This window comes from Thunnus maccoyii, chromosome 20 (assembly GCF_910596095.1).
Source record: "Thunnus maccoyii chromosome 20, fThuMac1.1, whole genome shotgun sequence".
Lineage (NCBI taxonomy): Eukaryota > Metazoa > Chordata > Actinopteri > Scombriformes > Scombridae > Thunnus > Thunnus maccoyii.
This window is the reverse complement of record NC_056552.1, coordinates 6,020,634-6,046,758: the sequence shown is the minus strand read 5'-3', so window position 1 is coordinate 6,046,758 and position 26,125 is coordinate 6,020,634. Positions and strand designations below refer to the sequence as shown.

The 26,125-nt window shown below is 39.2% G+C and overlaps 1 protein-coding gene across 4 annotated transcripts in view; it reads left to right on the top strand.

Annotated features, from left to right (window-relative positions):
• The window catches only part of LOC121886676 (PH and SEC7 domain-containing protein 1-like), a 63,484-nt gene extending 40,371 nt beyond the window's left edge, over nt 1-23,113 (top strand). For 3 of the 4 annotated variants that reach the window (XM_042396871.1, XM_042396870.1, XM_042396874.1), the window contains 7 exons: nt 3,545-3,588; nt 11,373-11,566; nt 13,027-13,097; nt 14,668-14,825; nt 17,378-17,522; nt 18,983-19,126; nt 19,264-23,113. In XM_042396871.1, coding sequence (XP_042252805.1) covers nt 3,545-3,588; nt 11,373-11,566; nt 13,027-13,097; nt 14,668-14,825; nt 17,378-17,522; nt 18,983-19,126; nt 19,264-19,536 — 1,029 coding nt within the window. In that variant the 3' untranslated portion in view covers nt 19,537-23,113. Of the gene's footprint in view, nt 1-3,544; nt 3,589-4,212; nt 4,509-11,372; nt 11,567-13,026; nt 13,098-14,667; nt 14,826-17,377; nt 17,523-18,982; nt 19,127-19,263 lie in introns of those variants that run through there. The other variant, XM_042396872.1, reaches the window with a different exon arrangement.
• Nucleotides 23,114-26,125: the final 3,012 nt, after the last annotated feature.

Here is a 26,125-nt window from a genome sequence, read left to right as displayed (position 1 = left end):
CACAAACATTCACTAGTTCCATCTTCTAAATTTGCTGCTTTTGTGGGTATTTGCTGCTTTTCTTTGCATTTTGTGATGTAAACTGAGTATCTTTGGGTTTTGAACTGTTGGTTGGTCTAAACAAGCAATTTGATAATGTCACTTTTGGGCATTTTTCACTATTTTCGGACATTTATTGCCCAAATGATGAATCTATGAATCCAGAAAGCAATAACACATTGCAGTCCTACAATATTCCAGTAGGTCTAAGACTTATATGTCCTGGATTGTCTCCATCTCTGGTTGTACTGTTGGGAAATGCCCTCTAGCCAACACTCTTGAGTTCTTTTTACTACCCGAGTTTTTCAAAATTCAGCAGTTTTTCTGCATTTGCATGCGATGAACGTCTGCAGGCAGAATCTGTGGCTGTTGTGGCAGATCAGTGCACTTTTTACAGCAACAAATTCACTTTTAATATTTGATGTTGACTAGATTTCTGCTACAGAAGCAGTTTGTCTTCTACTTTGAAAACGGCCAACTCTGGCATCCTGGAGAACTCAGCTGTTTTTCTGTCTGTCATGATTATTAAAATGTATGAACACATTTAGTTTGAAACATAGTGTGAATGCTAAAGATTTTAAAGTGGAGTGCAGGGAAACCAGAACTAAATCTGTAATGGTCTTGGCTGGCTGGTTATTAATATTCATGAGTATTCATGATTAGGCCAAGTTTCAAAGAAAACTCTGGAAATGAACCTGATTAGGCACAACGAATCAAACTCATTATAAATCCAATTTAATTTGACTAGAAGTCACAATGCAACACAATGATATTCATAATAGGTTGGAAGCCCTAAAACAGCAGAATTCAAGTGAAGACCATTAGCAGCAGTTCTTTAATCAAAGGAGTGTAATGGAAAATGATCGATTTCAGCTGAGTATGAGGTTTCTTCCCCCTCATGGTTAGAGGGAATGTATGGTTTCGGTCTACGAGGAATACAGAGGTGAACGAGGTGGTGATGAACTGCCTGTAAGTGTCCTCTCCATCACCTCAGCTGTCACAGCTGTCTGTCAGAGGCATCCACTGTGTCTTAAACACTGCAGTCTGATGGCTTCATGCTGTCCTCTCTCCCCCTGCTCCTCCGCTGCAGACTGGCTGTGAAACCAAGTGGCTATATCACATTCAACCGGCGCAGGCTAATGTCACCAGGGGCTGTTGAATGAGAAGTGTCTAAAGGTCTCGACTGTCACTACAGATTTTGAGCGAGTTGAAGCCAAATGTGCCGTGTCTCTGAAGCTTTTCACAGCAGAGACGCAGCTCCCTCATTAAAATCCTGTTTTATTATCCCATGCTGTGTTCTTATTTTTCTGTAGGTTTCATTTTTTTTATCAGCGGGTTGATTATGATGATAATGAAAAGAGTGTTTCGCCTGAGAGTGGAAACAGTGACCCAAAAAAGGATGAAAAGTGGTATAAAAGAGCGAGAGTGAAGTTAAAAAACATAAACATAACCCAAATAAAGTTTTTAGAAATTAGCATAAGCATACTTGAAGACTACATTCAATACATCTGTAGGGATATGGCTAACTTGTTGGTGATGCTACAGTTAAAATACCCATGTGGACAGGCAGTAGAGCTGCAACAATTAGTCGATTAATCAGTTAGTTGAATCTGCAACAATTTAAATAATCATTTTGAGTAATTTCTTAAGAAAAAATACCAAAATTCTCTTATTCCAGCTTCTTAAATGTCAATATTTTCTCATTTCTTTAGTCTTCTATGATAGTTAACAGATGGGCGAATTCACAAAAGGATTGCACGGCTTTTGCAGCCGCTAAACCTGCACAAATAAGACAAAAATAAACTGTTTAATTCACAAAGCATCTTTTGCTATTTGCACGTATTTAAATTAGGTAATATGCATATATTTAGTGCAAAATTAGCCCCTTTCTATGCAAATGAGCTTCATTGTAAAAACCAGTTCACAAAGACCAGTTGGCTAATAGTCACATGCTGTCAGAGTGAAATTATTAATGTCTTCAGAGGGTTGGTGGTAACTGAACCGCACCAACAGCACTGACAGACTGAGATATTAAATCCCAAACATGTTTCTCTCTGTCACATTTAATGCCTTGCCTGAAGTTTTGAGGAGTCCGTCTGCACCTCGGTGGTCGGGGTTTTCTCTTTTACTCTGCCTTCGTCCTGCCAGCTGTGATAACTTTTGTGAATCGGACCTTGAGAGTTGAGTTCATGGCGCTAGCAGTGGCCACAATCTATTCTTTGTGAATTCACCCCTGAGTTTCTTGGGGTGTGGACTGTTGGTCAGGACAAAAGAAGATATTTTAGGTTGCACATTGGACTTTGGGAAACAGTGATTGACATTTTTCACCATTTTCTGACATTTTACAGACCAAACAACTAATTGAGAAAATACTCAACAGATTAACCGATAATGAAAATAATCCTTAGTTGCAGCCCTTGTTGGGAGATATAAGTTTATCAACCGTCAAAGAGTTTTTAATGCCGTTTATACTGAGGTAGCTTTGCCTTTTACAGTAATACAATATCACTGGTTGTATCAGATATTGAGCAGCACTGCTTTATGGAAATACTGGATTTTTATATGACATTTGCCGTGATTCACCAGATATATTCAAATTGATGGATTAGCCAAAAACTGATAAAAAAAAATAAAAAAAACTGCCTGGTTATTTTATCCATAAACAGTTTATCAATTGATTTTGTAGAGAATGTATGATATCATGAAGTATATCGCTATCGTAATTTGAAATGATACATAGCATTTTAGAGGATTTCTTTCAACTCCTCGACGCAACTAATGATCAGTTTAATCCTAATTTATTTTTTTGATCATTTGATTATTTGGTAAAATGTCAGAATATGTGAATATGTGGAACGCTGATCATGATTTCTTGGAACCCACCTTGAAGTCTTCAGATTGCTTGTTTTGTCCGACCTTCAGTTCATGACACAAAGATTTCATTTTTCTGTCATTTACAGAGACATAAAACTAAGAAATGCAGCAAATCCGATCTGATTATCAAAACTGTATGCAATAGATTTTCTAGATGTGTGTTTTCGTCATGTTACAGTTTCTATTCTTTTCTATTTTGTATCATGTTCTTGTTCCTAAACTCTAAATTAATTTTGCCGGTCGATGTGTTTACGTCAAAGTCTAAATTATTAATTGGCTGATTGATTTGCTCGTCTATCCATCGACAGGCCGGGTGCTTGGGGGGATAATGGCTTTGTAACTGATAGACTGACGGTTGACTGATCGGATGATTGATGGATTGTTTGACAAAGAAAATTAGTTAAGCTCAAGCAAAGGGCAGTTTGAGCGGCGTGAAAAAAGGATGATATTTCTCTGAGTACAATTTATTGAATGAAGCCAGTTTTGCTTACTGTGCAGCTTTCACAGAAAAAAACACAATATACCTTCCCAACCTGTCAAATATGATCAAATCTGCAATTGAACTCACTTGAACCAGTGTGCTATTTGTCATATTTATCTGAAAATGTGATATTCTGGTTTTTCTCTGCAGGCTCTCTACAACTCAATCAAGAATCAGAAGCTTCAATGGACACTGTGAGTAATTTTACAAAGACTTCAGGTTGATATTATTCACCTTAAACTCTTATTTTTGTCATTTTCTCCTCCTCTGTGACTCTGTTTCTGTCCCTCTCTTTGTCTATTATTAACTCAAACACGCTCACCCTACATAGACACACACACACACACACACACACACACACACATTGTCCTGAAGGGCAGGAAACAATAAGGGATTATTGATTAACTTGTTAGCATCCTCATTAATGACGTGAGTGTTGTCTGGCATGTGAAGGAAACATTAGTGTGTCAAGGGTTGCTATTCTGGATCACAGTTTCAGAGTGCCTCGGAGATGCCAATTAAGTCACTAGCTTTCCAAGCTTTGTTGCCATAGTTACGGCACCATGGATACGACTCCATAGCTACCGCATTGCTCTTTCCTCCTTGTATTCTCTCAGCAGCAAACACACACACACTAACAGATGGACATACTGTACATATACAAAGGAAATATATTTGTATGCATGTATGTGTAAATGATGGTTTTTGTATATATGAACATGAAAAGCAAGAAAAGGAGAATGACTAATAGAGAGAGAGAGAAAGAGAGAGAAAGGCAACTCTGTTTAAATGGCTCTTTACCTGCATCCTGTACAAAGGTGTGACCACAGCCTCCCACTACATTTCCAAAAATAGCAGCAGCAGCGCTCCCGAAGCAGCCGAATAAAAGTGGTCAGAGGAGCAGATCCAGGAGGAGATCCACAGAGAGGCAGGCAATCCAGTTCAAACATCTCCACTGACATATAGACAGCTATTTAAACACTGCCACCGCATGAGAGGCCACGCGGGGGAATTAAACAAAAAAAAGATGTCATTTTTAGACCTGTAAACACTTTGCCATCAAGCATAGGAGAATCCACCTCCAAACAAAAAAAAGAATTACAGATTAAAAGATTAAATGGATTCAGCACCGCAGCAGTCTGTTGTTTTTTTCAGGGGGTTTTGGCAGCACATGTTCACATTTAATATTTTATCCGGCCAAGATCGTTGAAATAGAGCAGAATAGATTCAGTCTGTGGTTGAGTTCTGTTTTGAAAACCCCTTATTTGGATGGAAGCAGAGAACAGTGTCACTTTTTTGCCACCGCTTTCACACCCCACTTGCTTAGTTGATGCATATTTCATCACGCAGGGGACATTGCAGGAGTTCACAACACAGAGACTAACTGCCTGCGACAGATAAACTTCACTCCTGCAGTAATTCTGATGCTGAAAATGCTGCTTCTGTTTGTCCTAACGCATGTCTTATTATCGCAGTTTCTATTCTGCTCTGTTTTATTCTATATATAGGTCTCCCCATCATTGATTTACTCATTTACTCCCAGATTGAGGCTTAAAAAAACACACAAACAGTGTGGTCAGAGGCCTGTGATAGAGGTGTGATTTTCAGACACTAAAACAAACTGCTTGCTGTGATCATATGAATACAAACTGTGGATGTGAAATATGGTGTGTACATCTCATTTACAGGTGTGTGTGTGTGTGTGTGTTTGTGTTTGTGTGGGTGCACGGTGCGTGCAACACAATGCAAAAACATGGCGATGGATGTTATTTCACACCCCCACAGAGATAGACGGTGCAGTTGGATGCACCCACATGTTCTTCACTCGCACACACACACACACACACAGATACAACACAGACATATACAGTACACACACACACACACACACATGCTTCCTCATTCAGGAGCGGGGGTGGAGAGCAGAGGGAGGGAGAGGTGGTGGGCATCGAAAGAGAGACGCAACAAGTCAGAGATACAGGAAGAGATACAGATATCTGGGTAGAACAAGGTGAAAATGGCAGGAAAATCATTTCAGAAAAGGATATGAGGAGCGTGTCTTAGAGGAGGAGGAGGAGGCCTGCTGTACTGTAGATGAGCGAGAGAGACAGACGAGACCCATCTGCTCTGTTATTCCTTTTATTCTGCTAATCCCCTTTTTTTTCTTCCTCCCTCAATGGCTCTAATCATCCTGTCTTGCTATTGTCTGCCGTCGCCACCTCTCACCTGCAGGAGGAGAGCAGAGTGTTCTCCATCCATTCGCATCATTGGGCTGCAACTGACGTTTTTTTTTTCACCATTACCAATGTTTTCATTTCATAAATAAATTATTTGGAGGTTAAAATGTCCTAAAACTATGAAAAGAAAAGCCCAGTGACGTCTTCACAATGCTGGTTTTGTCCGACCAACAGTCAAAAACACAAATATTAAATTTTTTATGTCTCTTGCAGTGAAATAAAACTGAGAAAAGTAGCTGCGACTATCGATTGTTTTCACTGCCAAATAATCTTACGATTATTTTCTCGATTAATCAATTAGTTGTTTGGTCTATAAAACACCAGAAAACTGTGAAAAATGTTGATGACTGATTCCCAAATCACAAGATGACGTCTTCAAATGTCTTTCCTTAAAAAAGACTCGTTGCAGCTCCAGAGAAAAGAAGCAAATCCCCACAGTTGAGAAACTGAAACCAGCAAGTGTTTGATATTTTGTAGCGATGTGTATTGTGAGTATTGTCAATCTTTAAAAACAGAATACAAATCCATATTCTCTTTTACTTACACTGTTTATAATACACTTTCATATATGTAATATCATATAATATCATGTAATAAATAATAATAATGTTTAATGTACAGCACTACTTAAAAAACACAGTAAAAGGAGTATGGACAGGTAGACAGATAGTAAACAAATAGCAATAAAACAGTAATAAAATAAATTGTTTCATTTGCAGAGACAGAAAACTGAGAAAAGAAGCAAATCCTCACATTTGAGGAACTGGAAACCAGCAAATGTTTGATGTTTTTGCTTGAAAAATAACGATTAACTGATTATCAAAATTGTTTGCAGTAAATATTGTCTATCAGTTGACTAGCGGAATAAACAACTAACTATTAACGAACCACTGCAGCATAAAAACACGTGTTTAAAGCCAATTTTAATGACATAAAACAGATAGAAAACTGAGAAAAGTAACTAATTGTCACATCTTAGAAGCTTGAATCAGAAAATCTTTTTCTTTTTTCTTGATAAATTACTATTTATTTTCTGTCAATCAACTAACTGACAAACCATTTCAGTCACTTTATGACTTTAAACAGCACATATACTTGAAATCTATATGTTAGATTACAAATTAGTTCAAAAATACTATAAATACTGTATATATGAATAGAAATAGGAAATCTATTTTTAATAAACCCTTATCTGAATGGTATGAATATCAAAAAGGAATAAAAGCCATGTATAAGAGAGTGTATTGACAGATTAATGTCTTCTTTCTCCTGACTGTGTTTAGAGTGTTTTTTGATACAGTGACACAGATAATGTGTTTCTATTGACTACTGATGCAGCAACATCAGCACAAAGAACCCAGCATGCACCTCTTCCATGTGGCCAACCTGTTTACCGTTAACCTGCCGCCTCTTCACATCGCTTCAACATCCTTTCCTTTCTTTGCCTGTATTTCTATTTCCTTTATTTACTTCTCCGTTTTCTTTTCTTTCTTTCTCGTCTTTCTTTATTTCCTCAACTTTCTTTTTCTCGTTCCATTTCCTTTTCCTTTTCTTTCTTGTCATTTTCCAGCTCGTTCTCTTCAATCTGTGCACAAATAACACGACTTAACACTTTTCAAATTGCATGCAGGTGATGCGTCAATCCTTCCCAGAGAAATGACGTTATATAATACGACTTTCTCTCCTTTTATAAGGTGATTTTTGGCTTATTAGGAGGAGGCGGGTTGGGTGGATGGAGAGGAGGAGAGCACTGCTCAAGACCACCAAGTGGACATTTTTACTGTCATATGCAGCATTTTTGATGTTTTTATTTCATTTTAGTGTTTTAGTGTCATTTTATTAACCTAAACTATGATCTTTTCTAACCCTGATCAAGTGGTTTTTGTGCCTAAACTTAACTAACGGCGTTAAATTACATGCAAAAAGGTTAAAAATGCAGTGCTAAATTGGCGTTCAGTGTTATTTGTACACAGATTGTAAGTTGGTTTGCAGCTTCTTTCCTTTCTTTTCCTCTCCTCCTCTCTCTTTTCCTTTCCTTCCATTTTTCTGCTCCCTTCCTTTCCTGCCTTTTCTTCTCTTTTCCTGTCTTTTATTTTCTGTCTTTCCTTTGTTTTCTTTTCTGCTGTTTCTTCCTCTGTTTTCTCTCATTTCAGTTCCTTTCCATCTCTCCTCTTTCTTGTAATCGTCTTTCTTTCCTTTTCTTTCTCTACTTTCATTTTTCTACCTTTCTTTTCTCTCGTTCCGTTTCATTTCCTTCCCTCTTCTTTCTTGTCATTTTCTTTCTTCTTCCGTACTTTTCTTTTGTTTCCTTTCCTTCACCTTTCTTCACATTTCATTTTCTTTCCCTTCCTTTCTTTTCTTCTCTTTTCATTGTCATTTCTTTTTCTTTCCTTTCTTTCTCATCTTTCTTGTCTCTCTTTTCTCTCATTTCACTTCCTTTACTTTTCTTTCCTGTAATCATATTTCTTTTCTTCTTCTTTTCTTTCTTTTAATATTCTTTCCTTTATTTTCCTTATTTCTTATCCTTTCCTTGTCTTTTCTCTATGTTCTCCCTCTATGTTCATTTCCTTTCCAGTCCTTTCATTTCCCTTTCTTTTCTTTTATTTCCTCTCCTCTCTTTTACTTTGTCCTTTTTTACTCTCCTTTCCTTTTCTTTCTTTTTCTATCCTTTCTTCTATTCCCGTCTTTTCTTTTTCTTTTCTTTCCTTTTTTCTGTATTTTCCTTTCCTTTCCTCTCCTCTCCTCTCTTCGCTTCCTGTTTCCTTTCCTTTCTCGCTCATATGATTGTTGATGACGTTCTGCCATCTGAGAAGGATCAGCTTTGTCTTTGTTTCTCCTCCTCTTTCACCCCCCCTCCATCACCGCCCCCTCTGTCTCTGTCTCCTCACTTCTCTCCATCCAACCCCCCCCCTCCTCCCTCACCGCCTCCCCGCCTCCCTCTTCCTCTTCTCTCCAGCTCCTCTCGACTTTGTCTCTGTGTAGAAGGGATTCAGGCAGGCCGGCAGTTACCAGGCAACAGGCTACATGCTCATTGGCTCCGTCTCTGCCTCTCTGTCTCTCTCTGGCTCCTGCATGGGGGTTAACTGCTGTTATGTACTGTTGGTTACTCATTGCGGGGTCTCGGGGGGGTTCAGCATCCAGCCATTTTTTTTCTATTTTCGGGCTGAACTTTTTGCATGGGTGCTGCCTGGTGAGGTAACAAGTGGAATCGCCACGTTTCCTCAATAAGCAGATGCAGAGACATTTGCTGTTGTAGCCTAAAGCATCGTATCATCTGCTAATGTGACAAATCCCTTTAAAAACACTAAAAGGACGCACAGGTTGCATTGTACGGGATTATTTAGAAGAGAATGGGATTATCACTGCTGTAGCGATGTGTATTGTGAGTGTTGTCAATCTTTAAAAACAGAGTAGAAATCTTTATTCTCTTTCACCATTTATAATATACTTTTATACATATATAATAATAATAATGATGTTTGGACAGCACGACTCAAAAACAGAGAGTAAGGAATATGGATAGATAAAGAAAAAACATTGAAAACTGGCAATAAAATATATTAAAAATAGAAAAAGCAGCTAGAAGTCAAGATTACAAGATAAATGCAAATTACGAGGGTCAATAAATAGAAAGTAAAACTAGATTTATCTTCTTCTAAACAGCAATATAAGTATACTCGTCACTTTTTTGGAAAGAAAGTTAGAAAAGAAAAGTCTAAAGAGACAAATATACACATATACAGACTTCACATGAGAGCAGTTAGCAAGAAAAAAAGCTGCAGTTGAAGGCAGCCGGAGCTCATCAGAATCCTCATTAACAAAGATGGCTCCTCAAGGCCCGTCTCTAACGAGCGATGTGCAGCCTGCACAGAAACTTCGACTCCAGCAGCCGCACCTGAAAACTTGGTTTAATAAAGAAAGTAGTCTGGTAAACTATATTACAGCCTCAGACATACCTGGGCTCCAGTTTCAAACATTAGGTGAGCTGCTTTGATACTATTTTTTTTATTAGATGTACAGAATTATTTTGGTTTATTACAACATTTTTGTAGTTTTTACTGCGATTCCTATCAATTATGGTGAGATTATGCTGTCAGATGATCAGACAGGTTGTAATAAAAGCCAATAATTAATCCAGATTATCTAAACCACTTCATATGAAGGTCAAACTGAATGTAAACACTCTCAAATAAATCTGGCTAATCTGGAGTTTGTTTATAACCTCTTTGATCGACTGACTTCTCGTTCAGATTTCTCTACTACGGTATGTTATTATTACAGATACAGTAGGAATTACAGCCACAACTGTGAGAAAAACATCCAAGTTGTAATAAATCTTTCAAGTTTAGGAGTTAACCTTTAATATAAAGCATTTAACTGCAGCGGTTCATGTAAGCAGTTTACAAAAAAAGCATTGGATTAAAGATCAAGAAACACAAAGAAGCACTTTCCTAATAATTTACATAATAAGCAGCGTATTATTTCACCACCGGAGAGATGATTACTCTGCAGTTCGGTCTGCAGCGTCGCTGCCTCAGAGTGTTATAAGAGTCAGAGGCTGAAGGAAAAAGGAAAAACAACAAATCAAAATAGAAAGTAAATAAATATTTAAAGAACTATGACATCAAACTATAGTCCATCAAAAAAAAAAGGAAAATAAAGTAACAGTACCGCTCAAGCACAACAGGTGAACAGTGTACAATTTAGTCCAGCTATACAACAATATCACTATACAGTTTGCAGAATTATAATAATAAGAAAGTTCATTTATACAACATTTATCAAAATGACCCATTTCAAAGTGGTGCACAAGAGGTGCAAACATAAATCAATAAAACAAATGTAGTGAACAGCAAAAAAAAAAAATTAAAATAAATTTTACCAGGAAAAAATATGATTACAAACAGCAGCAATAATTTATAACAGAATCTTAAAAAAAAATTATCTGCTGAGTCTCACCACCAGGTCCACTTAATCTTTGATGAGCATTTTTAAAGGCTTCTCCATCATGTTGCCTTTAAAGTGACTGATATTTACTGTTCTAGAAGGTATATTTTATCACCATTCATCCTTGTAGCTGCTAATTTGAGATTTTAATTGGAAATTGATTGAAGGAGCCTCCCTTCTCTCCCTCTCTTGATGCAAAACCTTAATTTTTTTTGCGAGGAGGACTTTTCTTTCCCACTTCTATGCAGCTTCTTGTGAGCATCAAGAGGAGGAAGAAGTAGCAGTGATGTGTCTGCATCACTGAGAGGAGCTGCCCCCCCTTCCCCTCCCCTCCCCCGGGTAAAGATGCCCCTGTTTTTCACCTCGGAGCTGGAGAACAAGATAGATGGTGTCACTCTTTTACTGTGGTACTTTTTGATCAAGGAGAGTGGACTGTTTCTCAGGAGAGCAGGAGCAGAGCACAGAGAGAGGAAAAACACACAATTAAAGCTTTGAAGACGGCTTCATTCACTCAGGTTTCCCCCAGATACACGATGCTTTGTAAACGTCTTGTGCAACAAAAGCTCTGCCAAGACACAAGCGGCGGACGGCGATATTACTCATGTGTGCTGCATGAAATAAGTTCCACAGAAAGTGTGTGAGATCTCTGGACCCGCTGTGTAACAAGCTCAGAGTGTGTGGCAAACGGACAGGATGAATGATGATGTGTTTGTTCGCGTCGCGCTAATGAGACATGACACATAAGTGTTGCTCACCATGGAATCTGTTTTGTTTTTTTTTGTTTGTCTCCATAGCGACGAGGAAGAGCTGCGGAAGTCGTTTTCGGAGCTCGGGGACAGCCTGTGTGACTCCAACACCTCCAGATCGATGAAGCGGGAGGGCAGCAGTGAGAAGCCCCTGTCGGAGGAGGTCGAGCCCTCTGGAATGCTGCTGTACAAGAACGGGTTCCTGGTCCGCAAAGTCCACGCTGACTCGGACGGCAAGAGAAGTACGCTTCAGACGCTCTGATTTACAGTTTCCATCTTGAGTTTCAAAGTTCATTCTTGACGTTGGATGGCTTAAAGTCTTAAAAAAGCATTGAATTCAGTTCCCTTAAAAGCCTTAGAAGGTATAAAAACATCTTAAATTCTAAATACAAAGGTATTCTTGCTCCTGTAGACAGTAACATTAGTTGTAACCTTCTTTTGGATGTGTTTGCCGGCTGTTGAGAGACATTACACACTGATAACCTGCAAGGGAGACTGGTGCAACAGTGGATTGTGCTCCATCAGACCTGTCACTACTGCTAGCTACAGTCGCTAGGAAGCTCATCATGTCATAAAGAGCAAGTGTCAGTTTTAGCAAAAGTGTAGTTGTAATTGGTTAATCCATCTATCAGTTTTCTGCATCTTTTCCAGGTCCAGGTCACGTTAATTGATTCATTATTATACTAAGAATTATTGTTATATGCAGCTGGGAAGTACTGACAAAAATGTGATAAAAAGGTCAATAAATTAATGTACTTATAAATAAGTGGAGGCCTTATTGTCCCTTTATGGTTTTCCATCATTTTTGACCAGTGTGACCATGAAAAAGGTATTAAATTGAATTCTATGTGGTATTAAAAAGGTCTTAATAAGTAACCCTACGTTGGAAACAGCAGTTGGCAAAACAATATCACCTCAAGGTCCATTTAGTAGCTTTTTTGGAGCTTTCGATCACATGACATGAGCACATAGGTGGATAGGTGCAAAAAGGTAGTTTTCTAGTGCACACGAGAAGTTTAGAAGTCATGTGGTGTTAGTATGACGTAGAGAAGCCTGCAGAGTTTAATCAAAACAAGGTTTTGGCCGTGTGATCACATGTTACATAATGAAGTATCATGTTAATACGAAAATAGAGCATCAAGTCAGTAATAGACTGATCTAAGATGTGCCATGATGTTGTGATCTATATCTCCAAATAAACCCTCAACTTTTTCCGTGCCTCTTAGACTTTGTGCAGTGGTTTAATTCACAAGAAAGTTGGATTTAATTAAGTGGAACAAGAGTCTAAACTTAAGTTTTGCAGACTAAATGGCCTTGTAATTTGGATTATGATAAAACAGCGTGTTGACTGTTTTATCATAATCCATAGAGGACACAGTAAATTAAAGTAGATATAATAATATGGTGCTGCGTTGCTCTGTTTATTTTTTGTGTGTTATATTTTCCTTTATTTCCTTTGTATTTATTTGTACCTTTATTTTACCAATTCATGTCTTTTATATTGTTTTTAACAACGATTTGGGGGAAGATCGACTGCATAAGCTTTTAGTTTCTTGACCTTATGTGTCTGCATCTATTATCTATTTATATGCTTTTTGTGCAAAATTACATTTTTAAGAAACTAAACAGCTGAGTGCATGATATAGTATGTATATATCCGTAACTACGGGCGTTATGTTTACATTTTTTCTTCTCCTCACAGCACCAAGAGGAAAGAGAGGGTGGAAGACCTTCTACGCCATCCTGAAAGGATTAATTCTCTATCTGCAAAAAGTAAGTCACTCACATCACTACAGAGTGTATTTATGTATGTACACTCACCAATAAAAGAAGGTCTGAGAAGCCGAATGAAAAGCAATTTGTAACAGCTACTGCTTGATATTCATTATTCAACCTTTTCAATAACAGGTGACTACATCTCCATAAACGTTCAGTTTTACTTTCACGCTTACAACAAATTTACAACAGAAGGTGAATCTTTATCTCCATGGTGGATATCACTTTAGAAAAAAAAGTTCTTTACTGTAATGTTACCTGCGTACACTGAATCCCCTTTAATGCTTTATTTTAATGAATTATGAAGGACAAAAATATAACTTCACAGTGACGACTCATAAAGGAAGTGACTTTTTGGAGCCCATTTCCTGTTTTCATGTCTAAAAAGTGTTATGACACAATGTCCAGGCCAGCTAGTCAGGCTCTGGCACTGTGCAGAGGAGCCATAAGGAGCGATGGGTCTGGCTTTGGTGTGGGGGGGAGGAGGGGGGCAGACTGCCAGCATAACAGGACTCTGTTGCCCCAACCTCCTCCTGAATGGAGACAAAAATACATCAACCACTCAGGGAGCTTTTAGACACACACTTTGTTCTCCAAGTCTGTGCATCGAACCTCAAAACTTTTTCGGGCTGAAATGTGTCCAAAGAGTCACATATAAAACTGTTAAATACTAAAAGTTGACATTGAAAGTTTAGTTATTCTTTAATCAGTCAGTTTCTAAATTATGTCAAAATGTCTCCAACTTTAGCCTATTGGCCACATGTTAGGCTGCTTGTGTTTAGACAGCATTTAAAACAGCTATAATCAATATTTTTCTTAATACAGTGTATGAAATGACAGTGTGTAATGTGTTGGTCATGGGTCGTAGTACCTACAGAGAATTATCAGTGACTCTGCAGCTCTCTTCGGCTTTATAGTGAGGTTCAGCTCATTGTTTAGTTATACAGCTGCAATTTTGCTCTCAGCACTCTCATAGGGTCGTTTTGGGCCACAGCAGGCAGCTATTTTCCCACTGTACACTACCTGCTCAGCACCAGTGCTGAAAATGGCAAAAAATTACACTATGAGAACAACAAGAGTGAACCAAAGAGTTGAGAGGAGCTCCAGAAACAGGTGGTAATTCTCTTTAGGTTTGGCACTATTAGCAACACCTGTGATCCATTCTGAGTATAAAAATATTGATTATAGTCGCTCAAAATGAGAAAACAGAACGTACATTTTGGGAGCAGTATCGAAACTCAGGTATCATTTCGGCGCTTGCATCAAAAAAATTCAAATGATACTCAGCGCTAATGTTGCTAGTCAAGCAGCAGAGACTCCTCTGTTTTCAAAATGAAATAAGTTGTTTTAATTGCATTTAAGCATTTCAAATCATTTTGATGGATAGAAGGACTCGGCCTCCGCTTTCCCACCTGCGCTCTAATTATCAGTAGTTTTTAATAGGCGTAGCTGCTGTACTAATGTTTGTGTGCAGCTCTTTCCCCTCTCAACACCAACTTTACTAAGTGTTAATATCCTCTTGGTGTTAATCATAACATTCATTTCCTATTTGTAATTGTCACGCCAGGGAGAATACAGGCCTGATAAGCAGCTATCTGATGAGGACCTGAAGAACGCCGTGTCCATCCATCACGCTCTGGCCATGAAAGCTTCAGACTACAGCAAGAGGCCCAACGTCTTCTACCTGCGAACCGCTGACTGGAGGGTTTATCTCTTCCAGGCACCGTGAGTCCACCGTTCTGCCCATTTTATGCTGCTCACTGGACCAAAATTATTTAAACCTCAATCACACCAGCAGAGACCTTAACCCTGGTCTGATCTTGACTTTGCAAGGTCAATGTTTGAGCCTTGTTAGTTTTTCTGACCTGTAGTCTCTGTCCAAACTATAATATATGGCCAAAAGTATGTGGGCAGCCCTGTACTTATCCACATTTTTGCACTTTTTGATCTAAAGCTGTTCTTCGTGGTTTGGGGTTTTCAATTTTCAAGTATGTCTTAAATCAATAGAAAGGTGCCCATATGAACATTGAAATAGATTTGCTCCCTTCAATCATTCCTCCTGTTCATACAAGCCTTATAAAGATCCCTTCTTTAAGCGATTTCAGTGTAAGTAATGGAGCACAAAATCCACAGTCCTTGTTCTGTGCAAAAATGTATTCAAATATTTATCTAAAGTTAATATGAGACTTCAGCAGTCTGAGTTAGTCAGGTCAAGTGGGGATCTTCCGAAGTTATCATCGCTCAAAATTCCACAGTGTTTCTATGCTGAGCTGCACAAAGAGGGAACTTTGTACTAAAAATACCATCATGTTGCAAGATAATCACTTGGTTTGGTGAACTCTGACTGCCAAAGCTTCATATTAAATTCAGATAAACTATTAAATACATTTTTGCACAATACAAAGACTGTAGATTTTGCCCCCCAATCACTTACATTGAAATTGCCTCTAACGGTCAGTATGAACAGGAGGAACAATTACAGCCAGCAAAACCTGTTTCAGTGTTCATTTGGGCTCCTGACTATTGTTTTAAGACAGCTTGAAAAATTGTGAACCCATCCTTTAAGGAAATATTAAGGAGTAGGTTGATATTTTAGACAATAGTGTGCCTCCAACTTTGTGCTTTTTAAACCAAGTGGCAACTACCACGTCTTGAGGCTGAAGTACCTCAAAGTGCAAACATTGGCTGCTAGATGCTCCAACTGACTCCCATTCAAAAAGTGTCAACTTCTCTCTAGAAATACCAAGTCAATCATTTTTTTTTAACGAGTCATTATGGTCTCAATCTTTAAATTCGGGCCCTCATATAAATGTGCTTGTGGTCATTTTGGAAATAATTGCTCCATTAATAAGATTTGAAGACTTTTAGTAGCTTTGCTGTTTGATGCAGGAAGTGAATACTGCACAGATCTAAGTGTGCAGAAATCTATTTCATCAGGTAGCTTTGATGTCTGCCGTGTGGGTGTTGATTGACAGCTGTGATTGACAGTTGGCTCCCCGGCTCCAGGGCTGAGTCAGACTATTGTCGCAATATTTCATTAAGTTTAATATTACTTGATTATAATACTTACACTGTTTGCACAATTTAGCCCAAGTGACTAACGTTTGGTCCAAGGTAGCAGGGCTTATTTCCAGAGCATGAAAGGCAAAACGCTGCACTCCTTATGTTGAAGGTCCTCCCTCCATCTGGGCTTCAAACCAGCTCCAATGCAAACCAGTGGGTGACGTCACATCTTGCTATGTCCATCTTTATATACAGTCTATGGGTTGAAACAAGACAGAGCTATCCTCGAATTGCTGCAAAGAAATGATTTCCCAATTTGCTGTGTAAGAACTTTCCTGGTCTGCACAGAGCCCTGACCTCAACCCCATCAAACACCACTGGGATGAACTGGAACAGCAACTGTCTTATCACCCAACATCAATTTTGGACCTCACTGATGCTCTTGTGACTGAATGGGAGCAAATCCCTGCAGCCAAATTTGGTGGAAAGTCTTCCCAGAAGAGTAGCAGCAGCAGATAAACGCTCATAGTTTTAGAATAAGATGTTGAACAATCACATACAGCTGTAATGTTCAGTGTCCGCATACTTGTAGCGTAGCGTAGCTATGGCTGATTAATCACAGCGGAGCATCCAACCTCAGCTAACAGCATGCCGATCCAGCTGCGCACGTGTTTCCACGGCGTGCAGAACACATGCTGTGAGTGCACGGATCAATGATATATAAACATGTTGAGCAGGATGTATGTAATGAACGTTGAGAGCAAGGTGAAGGTGTGTACGTGTGTGTTAGCTGTATCCAGGAAGTGGCACATGAGTGGCCACATGTTTCAGCCCCCAGGAGGACAGGCTCTGTGCTCCAGTTGCAGCTTGCATTTGTCCCAGATACTGTACCCCTCTCTCCGTCTCTCTCCTCTTTTTTTTCCTTCTCCTTTCCGTCTCTCGATCTCTTTCTCTCTCTCTGGTTCTCCCTGAGGATTTAAGCAAGGCTGTCTGATTCAATCTGATATTTCTCATGGGTCCCTAATGGGTCCGTTAGTGTAAAACAGGCCCTTTTCTCTCATGCATTAATTGGCTCCAAAATAATTTCTTTGTCAACAGCAAGGCTGCATTCACTGATAATTATCCCTTTGATGTTGTATGTGCTGATGTTGCACGCAGCAGCATGGAGAGGAACTGATGGTGTGGGTTTGCAGCTACTGTGTGTGTTTTGGGGTTTGTTTGAAATGTATCTGTGTATTGTTTATGCATGTGTGGGCGTGTATTATCCATCACAGGAACGCGGAGCAGATGCAGTCTTGGATCACGCGGATCAACACAGTGGCCGCCATGTTCTCAGCTCCTCCCTTCCCAGCAGCCATCGGCTCCCAGAAGAAGTTCAGCCGGCCGCTGCTGCCGGGAACGATGTCCAAACTGTCGGAGGTATCATAACGTCACAGATATTTTCTCAGCCGAGGTCGACCTGAGACGAGTCTGAGTCCAGTGTGGAATTCATCAGAGAAAAACCGATGCATATCTTTCAAAAATAAAAACGATCTGTACTCCGCAGCCATTTCCAAAAGATGTTTACGCATCATTTTTCATAACATAGTGGCAGAGTTATTAAAATTAAATTTTCATGAGTAAACACTCCGCCAACGCCGATGCAATACATCACTAGTGGCCACTAGTGGATATGATTGCAGGCATTTCATTCCTCATTTTGATCTGTTGTGAAATGTGGTTGGAAATGCATTTTGGGGTGAAGAGTTTGTTTGTTTTGTTCACCACAAGACACAAATTGAATAAATTACATCAGTTAATAGCTCAATAACAATCAGTAATAGCAATCATAGCTTCAGCACCATGTTGCCGCCACCATAAGTAAAAAAATGTGTGTTTTTCATCATAAAAAACTGTTCTAACAAGATATTTTCTCATTATAACAGGATTAATGATAACAATTTAGTTGCCTGTTTTTAGGTGCACAGAGTGAAAAATAATGGATTATAATTTAAAGGTTAGTTTTAGTTTTTGTTGAAGCTGCGTCAGAGCTGTGTTGATTCAACCTTGAGGTTATTTTGGAGGCTGTAGCTTGTGATGCTGTTGAACTGTATTACGAAATACTGCAAAGTGTTTCTAACCTCATTCATAACCCTCACTGATATAAATAGGGTGGACGAAATATCGGAAACACCTCACAGTACTGTGTGTCTTCAGCGAAACACTGACATTATAACCTCTGTGAAAGTAGGAGTTTGTACAGGGCTGTTTTATCAGACGGCATTAGTGTTACGTGGATCTTATAAACTTGCCCAATGTGTCATTATAACATGAAGGGATCTTGTTATTACTAAAATAAGATCTCACTATAATGTTATAAAATGTTGTAGCATCAATACACGACATACCACCATGTATTCAATACAACAGAAACCAAAATAATATTCAACACTGGCTACAGTGGAACATAGGATACATTACTCTACAACATCAATATTATATGTAGTCAGGGTTGTAAGTAATGGACTCAAACACACGACTGCGAGGCAGGAAAGATAAATCAAAACAAAATATACTCTGTCCATAATCCAAATAGTTTGTCAATCCAAACAGGCAAACAAAGCATTAGAGGCAAGGCAGAAAAAAAGGCAAATGGTCATAAGAAGGAGGCAGAAACAGGTGGCAGGAAGGCTGATGTAATGGCTGAATAGACAGTAGAGAACTGAGGGACAGTGGACGTACTGTGTATATCCTGGAGAACTGAGAGCAGGTGTGCAGGTGGATGTGGGAGTCACTAGTGCTCTGGGATAAAAAACATCTTAAAAAATGTAAATTAAAGTAGGCTGGTGTTCATTGCTTCCTTCGTCTCCCCTTCATGATATTTGTCTTGACTCTTACAGGAGGAGCAGGTCAGATCCCACGAAGCTCGATTCAGAACCCTCTCCACTGAACTGGCTGAGCTACGCTCTTACCCTCCTGACCGCAAGGTCAAAGGCCGCGAGCTGGAAGAGTACCGCCAGCGAGACGAGTATCTGGAGTTTGAGGTGAGGGAGAGAAATAAATGGGAAAGGCAGTCAAGCGTTAAATCATTATTACAGTGCTGCGGCTCTCTCGATTGTCAAGTCCTGAATGTCTTCTTTTCTCTGTCTGTCTCTGTCTTACACACACACATCTTTTATAGAAAACGCGGTACGCCACTTACACCATGCTGCTGCGGGCTAAAATCCGGAGCGGTGAGGAGGACCTGTCTGTGTTTGAGTCCCTGCTGCTGGAGGACAACGGGCTGCAGAGGGCCCACTCCAGCCCCACGCTGCAGGACAGCAGCCAGGCCAGTCAGATCAGTCAGGCCAGCAGCACCAGGGACGGAGGCAACAGCAGCAAAGCCAGCGGCTGCAGCAGCAAGCCTAGACAGGAAGGCCAGAGACACAGCTACCGACAGGCCGTCAAGAAGTGAGACGGGGCGGGGGCGCCGGGAGCGGCACGGCGTTGCACTGCCAGCGGCAGGCTGTCTCCCTGCATAGGTTTTTATTTGATATCCAGAAGGGTTTGGAGCTCTGCTTGAAGGGGGAGCAGGCGTGAGGCTGTACCCCACACCCTCCCCCGACCATGATGCCCTACCCGGCACCCCGATCTTCTCATCAATAGAGGAGGTGCAGATCCTGTGACTGGCATAGTGGCTGGGCAACACCAGCAAGGATGTTGGTGCAGGAGGTGGGAGGAACGGTTGGGAGGTCACAGATCTGCAGAGACGAGGTGTCTTAGAGAACGTACGCTGGGTGCGGCAGCAGACTGAACTGAGCAGTGAGATAAAGAGGGTGCTGATAGATTGAACAAGGCACCCATCCAGCATCCTTTCCTCTTCTCCCCCTTTTATTCTTTCAAGGCACCTCTCCGGCCAAGTTCTCCCACCTTTTTTCTTGACCATTCACTCAGTTCCGGGACCAAACACGTTTACACATTTAAACATCACATTTTAGACGACTGACGGTTTGATTTCAGTTGAATCGCTACCACCACTCTGATTTGAAGTACTGTAAAAGTGACTGGACTCGTACAACATCACCAGGTCTTATGGAGCCATTACGTTCCAGCTCCTTTTGTTGCCACATCACCGCGGTGTGTTCACATTCCATTACAGGAGTCGGACATTACAGCTTTTTAGCTCCTGTGCATATTTCGCTGAAGGTGGTATCAAGTCGAATCAGTGCACAAGACATAATAAAGAAGTGTTGAGGGTGCGGCTGCAGTATACAACACACGTGTGAGGACAGGAGACGCTGCAGCTCGTCTCCTCTTTTCTCTAGTCGCCGGTGGCCGGTCAGAGGCAACAAGATCAGTAGAAGTTCACAGCGTTCCTGATATGCAGCGACATAACTGCATCTCATCAAGAGAGAGGTCTTTTTTTTGCTGTACTTGAACAGGTGATCTCTTACCCGGTTGCTTTCGCTTCTGTCCCGTGGTGTGCTTCTGTTCTCTTTCTACTTCTTGGCCGAATGTTGTTTTTTCTCCAGTGATCCGCATGCCTGCATCCAGCACAGCGCTTCTTTTAGGCCTTTTACTACTTTGAGGGCAAGACCGAGAGCAGCGAAGTTGCTCTCTGAGGTCATTTAGTCCCTTTTTCCTCATGCCAGTGCCATATCCCAACGTGTGTAATCTCTGTCTGTACTTACAGCCTCTCATTTATAAGCCCTATTTTAACACTCACCAGGCAGACCCTGAATGTTCTTGTTTTTTCAATATTTTTACAGTATTTTACAGTTGTTTGTTGATGTTGAACCTATTCCTCCTGTGTACGTCAAGTGTATGATGAAATATGATATTGAAAATGTAAAAGGAAATATGTTATCCATACTCTTTGTAAACATCCAGGATATGTTGTATATAAAGCACCATCTGCTTATATTGTAGGATATATGACAGTATATTTACAATATATTCAACACACTGTTGTGAAGATGCATTATTAGGAACACAGTCACACAAAGATGACATTTTCTTCTTGTGCGTCCCTAAAAGCGCTACATGATAATCATGTGTTGCTTTGTTTTTGTTTTGTTTTTTTCTTACATGGTGGTAATAATTCAGCACAATATGAGTATTATAGTAAAGCCTATGTACCTATCAAAGATTAGTAAGTGATCACAGGGTGTTTGTGAGAGGATTACGCCAAGCAGTAGTGAAAAAAAAAAGATAATTCATGTCAGGATTAGAAGTCAGGAAGTATTCCAAAGACAACGCATGGTTCACTATGACCTAATAGCATGATTTTAATGGGATCAGGGTAGTGTTGTCGCAGATGCATGAAAACGGTGAGGAATGTAGGAAAAAGGGAAGACAGTGTGTTAAAGAGACTCCTCATTTAGGAAGGCGAGGAGGACTGGTCTAAATACAGAACCATATAATGTTTGATATGATTTTGGTAGCCATATACACCTCATAGCATTGTTGATGTATAGCCATTTTCTACTCAGGCTTTTAAAATGACACCTTGAGCAGCTGCAGTGCCAGCGTCCAACCAGCAGGGAGAGCTGTCAACATTCACTTAATGTTCTTTCAGCCATAATCACACCTGCTGCACCCTGCAGTGAATATGCATGGCATCTCACTTTCACTTGAAGTCTGGTACTGCAGGGCTACGAGACAGGACCTGTTTGTATTAACTATGGATGTCAAGTCTGTGTATGTGTGTGTTTAGAGTGTGTGCACGTACATTTCTGTCTTGTTCTGTCGGGTTGGTGAGCGTCGGGCAGCGTGCGCGTGCGGTGACTGCGCTTGCTGGAAGCACAGGAGCTTGTTTCAAATGGCTGTAGAGGACGACCCAGCCAGTTTCATGATGATGTTTGATGTCACGTCAGCAGCTTTCATCCAGCAGCGTCTGTGTTGTTAGATTGAATTTGTGCAGTTTCTAGAACAGATGATTGAATATTCAGGCTTGAGCATCACATCCTGCCTCTCAATCATGTCCCTGTTTGTAATTTAGAGTTGAAACAAGTAGTTGATTAATCAATTAGTCAATCTATCAGCATCATCAGTCTATTTTCAAGCAAAAATGACAAAACATTCTTCAGTTTCAGCTTCTCAGTTATTAGTATTTCCCTGTTTTCTTTGACATATGTGAAAGTAAAACTGAGTATCTTCTGGTTTTGGACTCTTTGTCAGACAAACGATGCAATTCATAGACGTCGAATTAGCGTTTAGGAAATTTATTACTGCAGTTTTTCACTATTTTCTGACATTTTATGGACCAAACGATTAATCAGCAGTTTATTTTAATCCACATCTCATCGTTTTTTTGTTTACGTCATCTGCTCTCTCCGTCTCTGTCTCTTCTTTCATCTCAGTTTATTTATGACTTATACTAAGTTTACTGTACGTGCACAGTGTTGCCATAACTGACATCTTGTATCTCTTACCAGTTATGTACCAGTTGACATTACAGTATTTATTGATAGTGTCTGACTCTGCTGTTTACAATATGGGCTAAACTGTCAAAGAGCAGCCAGTCTCATGTCGAGTGCCATTCATGATCTACTGAGGGAGAAAGAAGGAGAATTAAATCAGAAAATGCCAATTTTGATTCATTCTTGAAGATTCAGTTACGTAAGATAAATATTGATATTACATAAATATGAAAGCACATCTCAGTATTTATCCTGGAAACTCTCATGTTCCTTTTTGGCCAAAAATAACCTATTTGTTGGCACTTTCAGTCTTAAATGTACACATGCAAAGAGAAGATTGATTTTAGCCCTTAAATACTCTTCAGGTCAAATTTGACCCATTTTTAGATTTGAGAGCAGTAAAAACACATCTAACACATTTATTTTAGCCTGAAATCTGACAACTTTTCCCAAACGTGACCCAGAATATGCAAAAATATCTAAACCTTTTCTTTATTTCTATGCAGCTGATAAACATATTTATACATTGAGAGTGTTCAGGGTTAAATTGGATCCATATTTATTCAAAAAATTAAAAAAAGAAAAAAACACCAATCAAAAATGACAGCTGTTTTCCTGTTTTAGGTCACACGGGACGATAATGTGATTGTTTTTTCTCCATAATCAAATAGTGTAAAACCTAAATAATAGACTCTCTCTGCTCTCTGAAAGCTTTATTAAGGATTAATTGCTCATTTATTAATGACTGATGAGGTATTTATGATTAAAATGATTGATTTGTAGCTCATAAATTTGATATAACGTCTGATTATGAGGGGATACTGTGAAGGGTTAGCATATAAACAGTATGTAAGAGTTAAGACAGGATGTTGGATCATTTGACTTTCATCCAGCTGTATCATAACCAACAAACGAGTGCAATAATCCTACTGCGTATTATGTGTATTCTAAGAGCAAACTCTCTGCACACTCCATACAGTGTGGGTGGATGAAGTGTGAAAGCGCGGCGGTTCTTTAGAGCCTCCACCTTGACAAAGTCTCCCAAGGCCCCGCTCTCTTTCCTCTCTCCTCTCCTCTTCCTCCTCCTCCTCCTCCTCCTCCTCTCTCTTCATGTGTTGTCACCACTCAGTTACATCAAAGAGCAGCTGCAGGATCTCCATGGCACTGGTTAGCATGGAAATGACTGGTTCCCCTGGTGACGGCTCTGTGATGCTCAAGTGAAAGTCACCCTGTTGTACTGCACTCACACAGTACACACAACACCTCTGTTAAAGCAGCAGTGCATGCCTGCAGCCGTTTTTTTTTTTTTTTTTTTTTAGGTGAGCTGTCCTTTAAACGTGCACACTTGTTTTCATTTCTGCCGATCACAGCCTCATCTCTGAATGTGACGTGTAAATAAAGCATGAGATATTAATGGCCTGCTTTCATTTATATTACAGTTAGAGCATTAAATGAAGGGTTAATATATAAGCTAGGTCAAACATTTTTTGTTCTTGTCCTTGAGCTCATGGTCTTTTTTTTTTCTTTTTCTATCTATGTGAATGAAGGAAATGGCTATATTTAATGCTGTTGTATGCCGTTGTGTTTTAGAGAATCGAGCCAGCTCACACAAAATCTTTTTACATGTTAGAGAGGTCTGATCTGATCCATCTCAGTGTTTTTTAGACCGGTGCAGGTAAGGCAATGTTCATTTTATGCTATTACATAACAGTGAGCTACATGTGTCACTGCCTTGTTAAAACTCACCAAGGAAATGTTGTTTGTGAACTTCTCATTTCGGGGAGACATAGAAGATATAAAATAAAAAGTGTTTTGAAAGGTTAATTGTGTCTGAGCGTCATTGTGTTGAATGGAAAGAAATGAAGCTTTATTCTGCTTTATATTTCGTTTCAGAGATTTATTGTACTTTAAGCTCTGTTGCATTTATGTGAAAGCTGTTATTTTGCAGATTAAAAAATATATAATTAGCATATAAATGTTATTATTGATATACAGTAAATTAAATTTTCCAACAGTGTATAAAATAGTTCCAATAGATCCATTAATATCATCTATAACATGAGCCATTCTGCTGCATGAGTACTTGTAGATACTTTCAGTACATTTTTACATTATAATATTTACATACTTTACATTTCTAATGCAAGACGTGCTTATAATGGTGTTTATATATTGTGATATTACTATTTTTACTATTTATATTTATTTATACTATATAATCCTGAAAGATAGTTTTTAAAGATCCACTCCAGACATGTTTTAAGATGTATAAAAATGCTCTACTATGAAAATTCTATTAAAATTCTTCTTTCTAATATGGTTTTTACACACAAAAAAGTGAAATCATCTTGTTGAAATCCTTAAAATTACATCTATTTCCTCATTGAAAAACCCAGAAGCTCTGAATCTGTAAATATTTTTAACTTCAGAAGTTTAACAGCCGAACACAAAATGTTTCTTACATCACCGTAAAGTCCGTTCTCGGTGTGCGTGCGGTTTAGGCTTCACATTTCCGTATCACACTTATGTGAGCTGCATAGTGCAATTACCAAACTAGTTATGATGTCATTAATTATGTCTGTCCGTGTTTTAAACTGAGGTTTAAGGTGAGCACAGAGGAACTTTCCCCCTTCAGCAGATGAACGTGAGAACAACCTTAAGATGTCAAACTTTCATTCCGCACGGTAAAGGTCAAACATTCAAGTGATGTAATAAAAAAGAAAAACAAATTTCTGAGTGGATGGGGACTTATTCAGGGCTCCTTAAAGTGAGAATATACCTCTAGGAGGATGTGAACTTCTTCTGTAGGCTTCATTAAGTAATTACCATTCACATAAATGGATCCATCATGCAGTGAACAGTATAGGTCATACTCCACCAGTGATGGAAGAAGAGTTCAGGTCATTTATGTAAGTCTACAGAGTCCTGAAGATGATTTTTTAAAAATCTCTTTTGGGAATTGGATTAATTACACATTTGTTAGAGAATTTGCACCACAAAAGTTTGATGTCAACAAACAATAGTCCTGCATTAAAGAGGCCCTGGTCTAATTTGAAGACCTTTATTATATTGTATTTTAGTCTATATAACACTCACTTGGTAGATATTCATAAATACACTCTTATGTTGGGGGTTTGATTCGGGCCCAACAGCATTTTTTTTGCATTGGAGCAGAAAAATGAAAAATATAATGATTTAGAAGATAATCATTGTGTTTGAACATTGATTTTTATTCTGTCAAATATTTTTGGCTTATGAGCAAAAGTGCATTTAGGTCTACTTAATGGTGGCCCTTTTTTCATTTAATGGATAGGTTCCTAATTATTCAAGTGTGTCTTAAAATAACAGTCAGGTGTCCATATTAACAGTGACAGAGGTTTTCCTCGCTGTAATCATTCCTCCTGTTCATTCTGGATATTAAAAGATCCTTCAAATGTGCTTTCAGTGTAAGTGATGGAGGCCAAAATCCACAGTGTGTCCACACAGTCATTTAAAGGTTGATGTGAAGCTTATATTCAGCTTCAGCAGTCTGAGTTAGTCATATCAAGTGGATATCTGACACATTTACAGTCTTTTTAGCATCAAATTCCCTCTTTGTGTTTCCTTGGACAGTGTTTCCCAGTTGAACAGTTGAAGTATAGT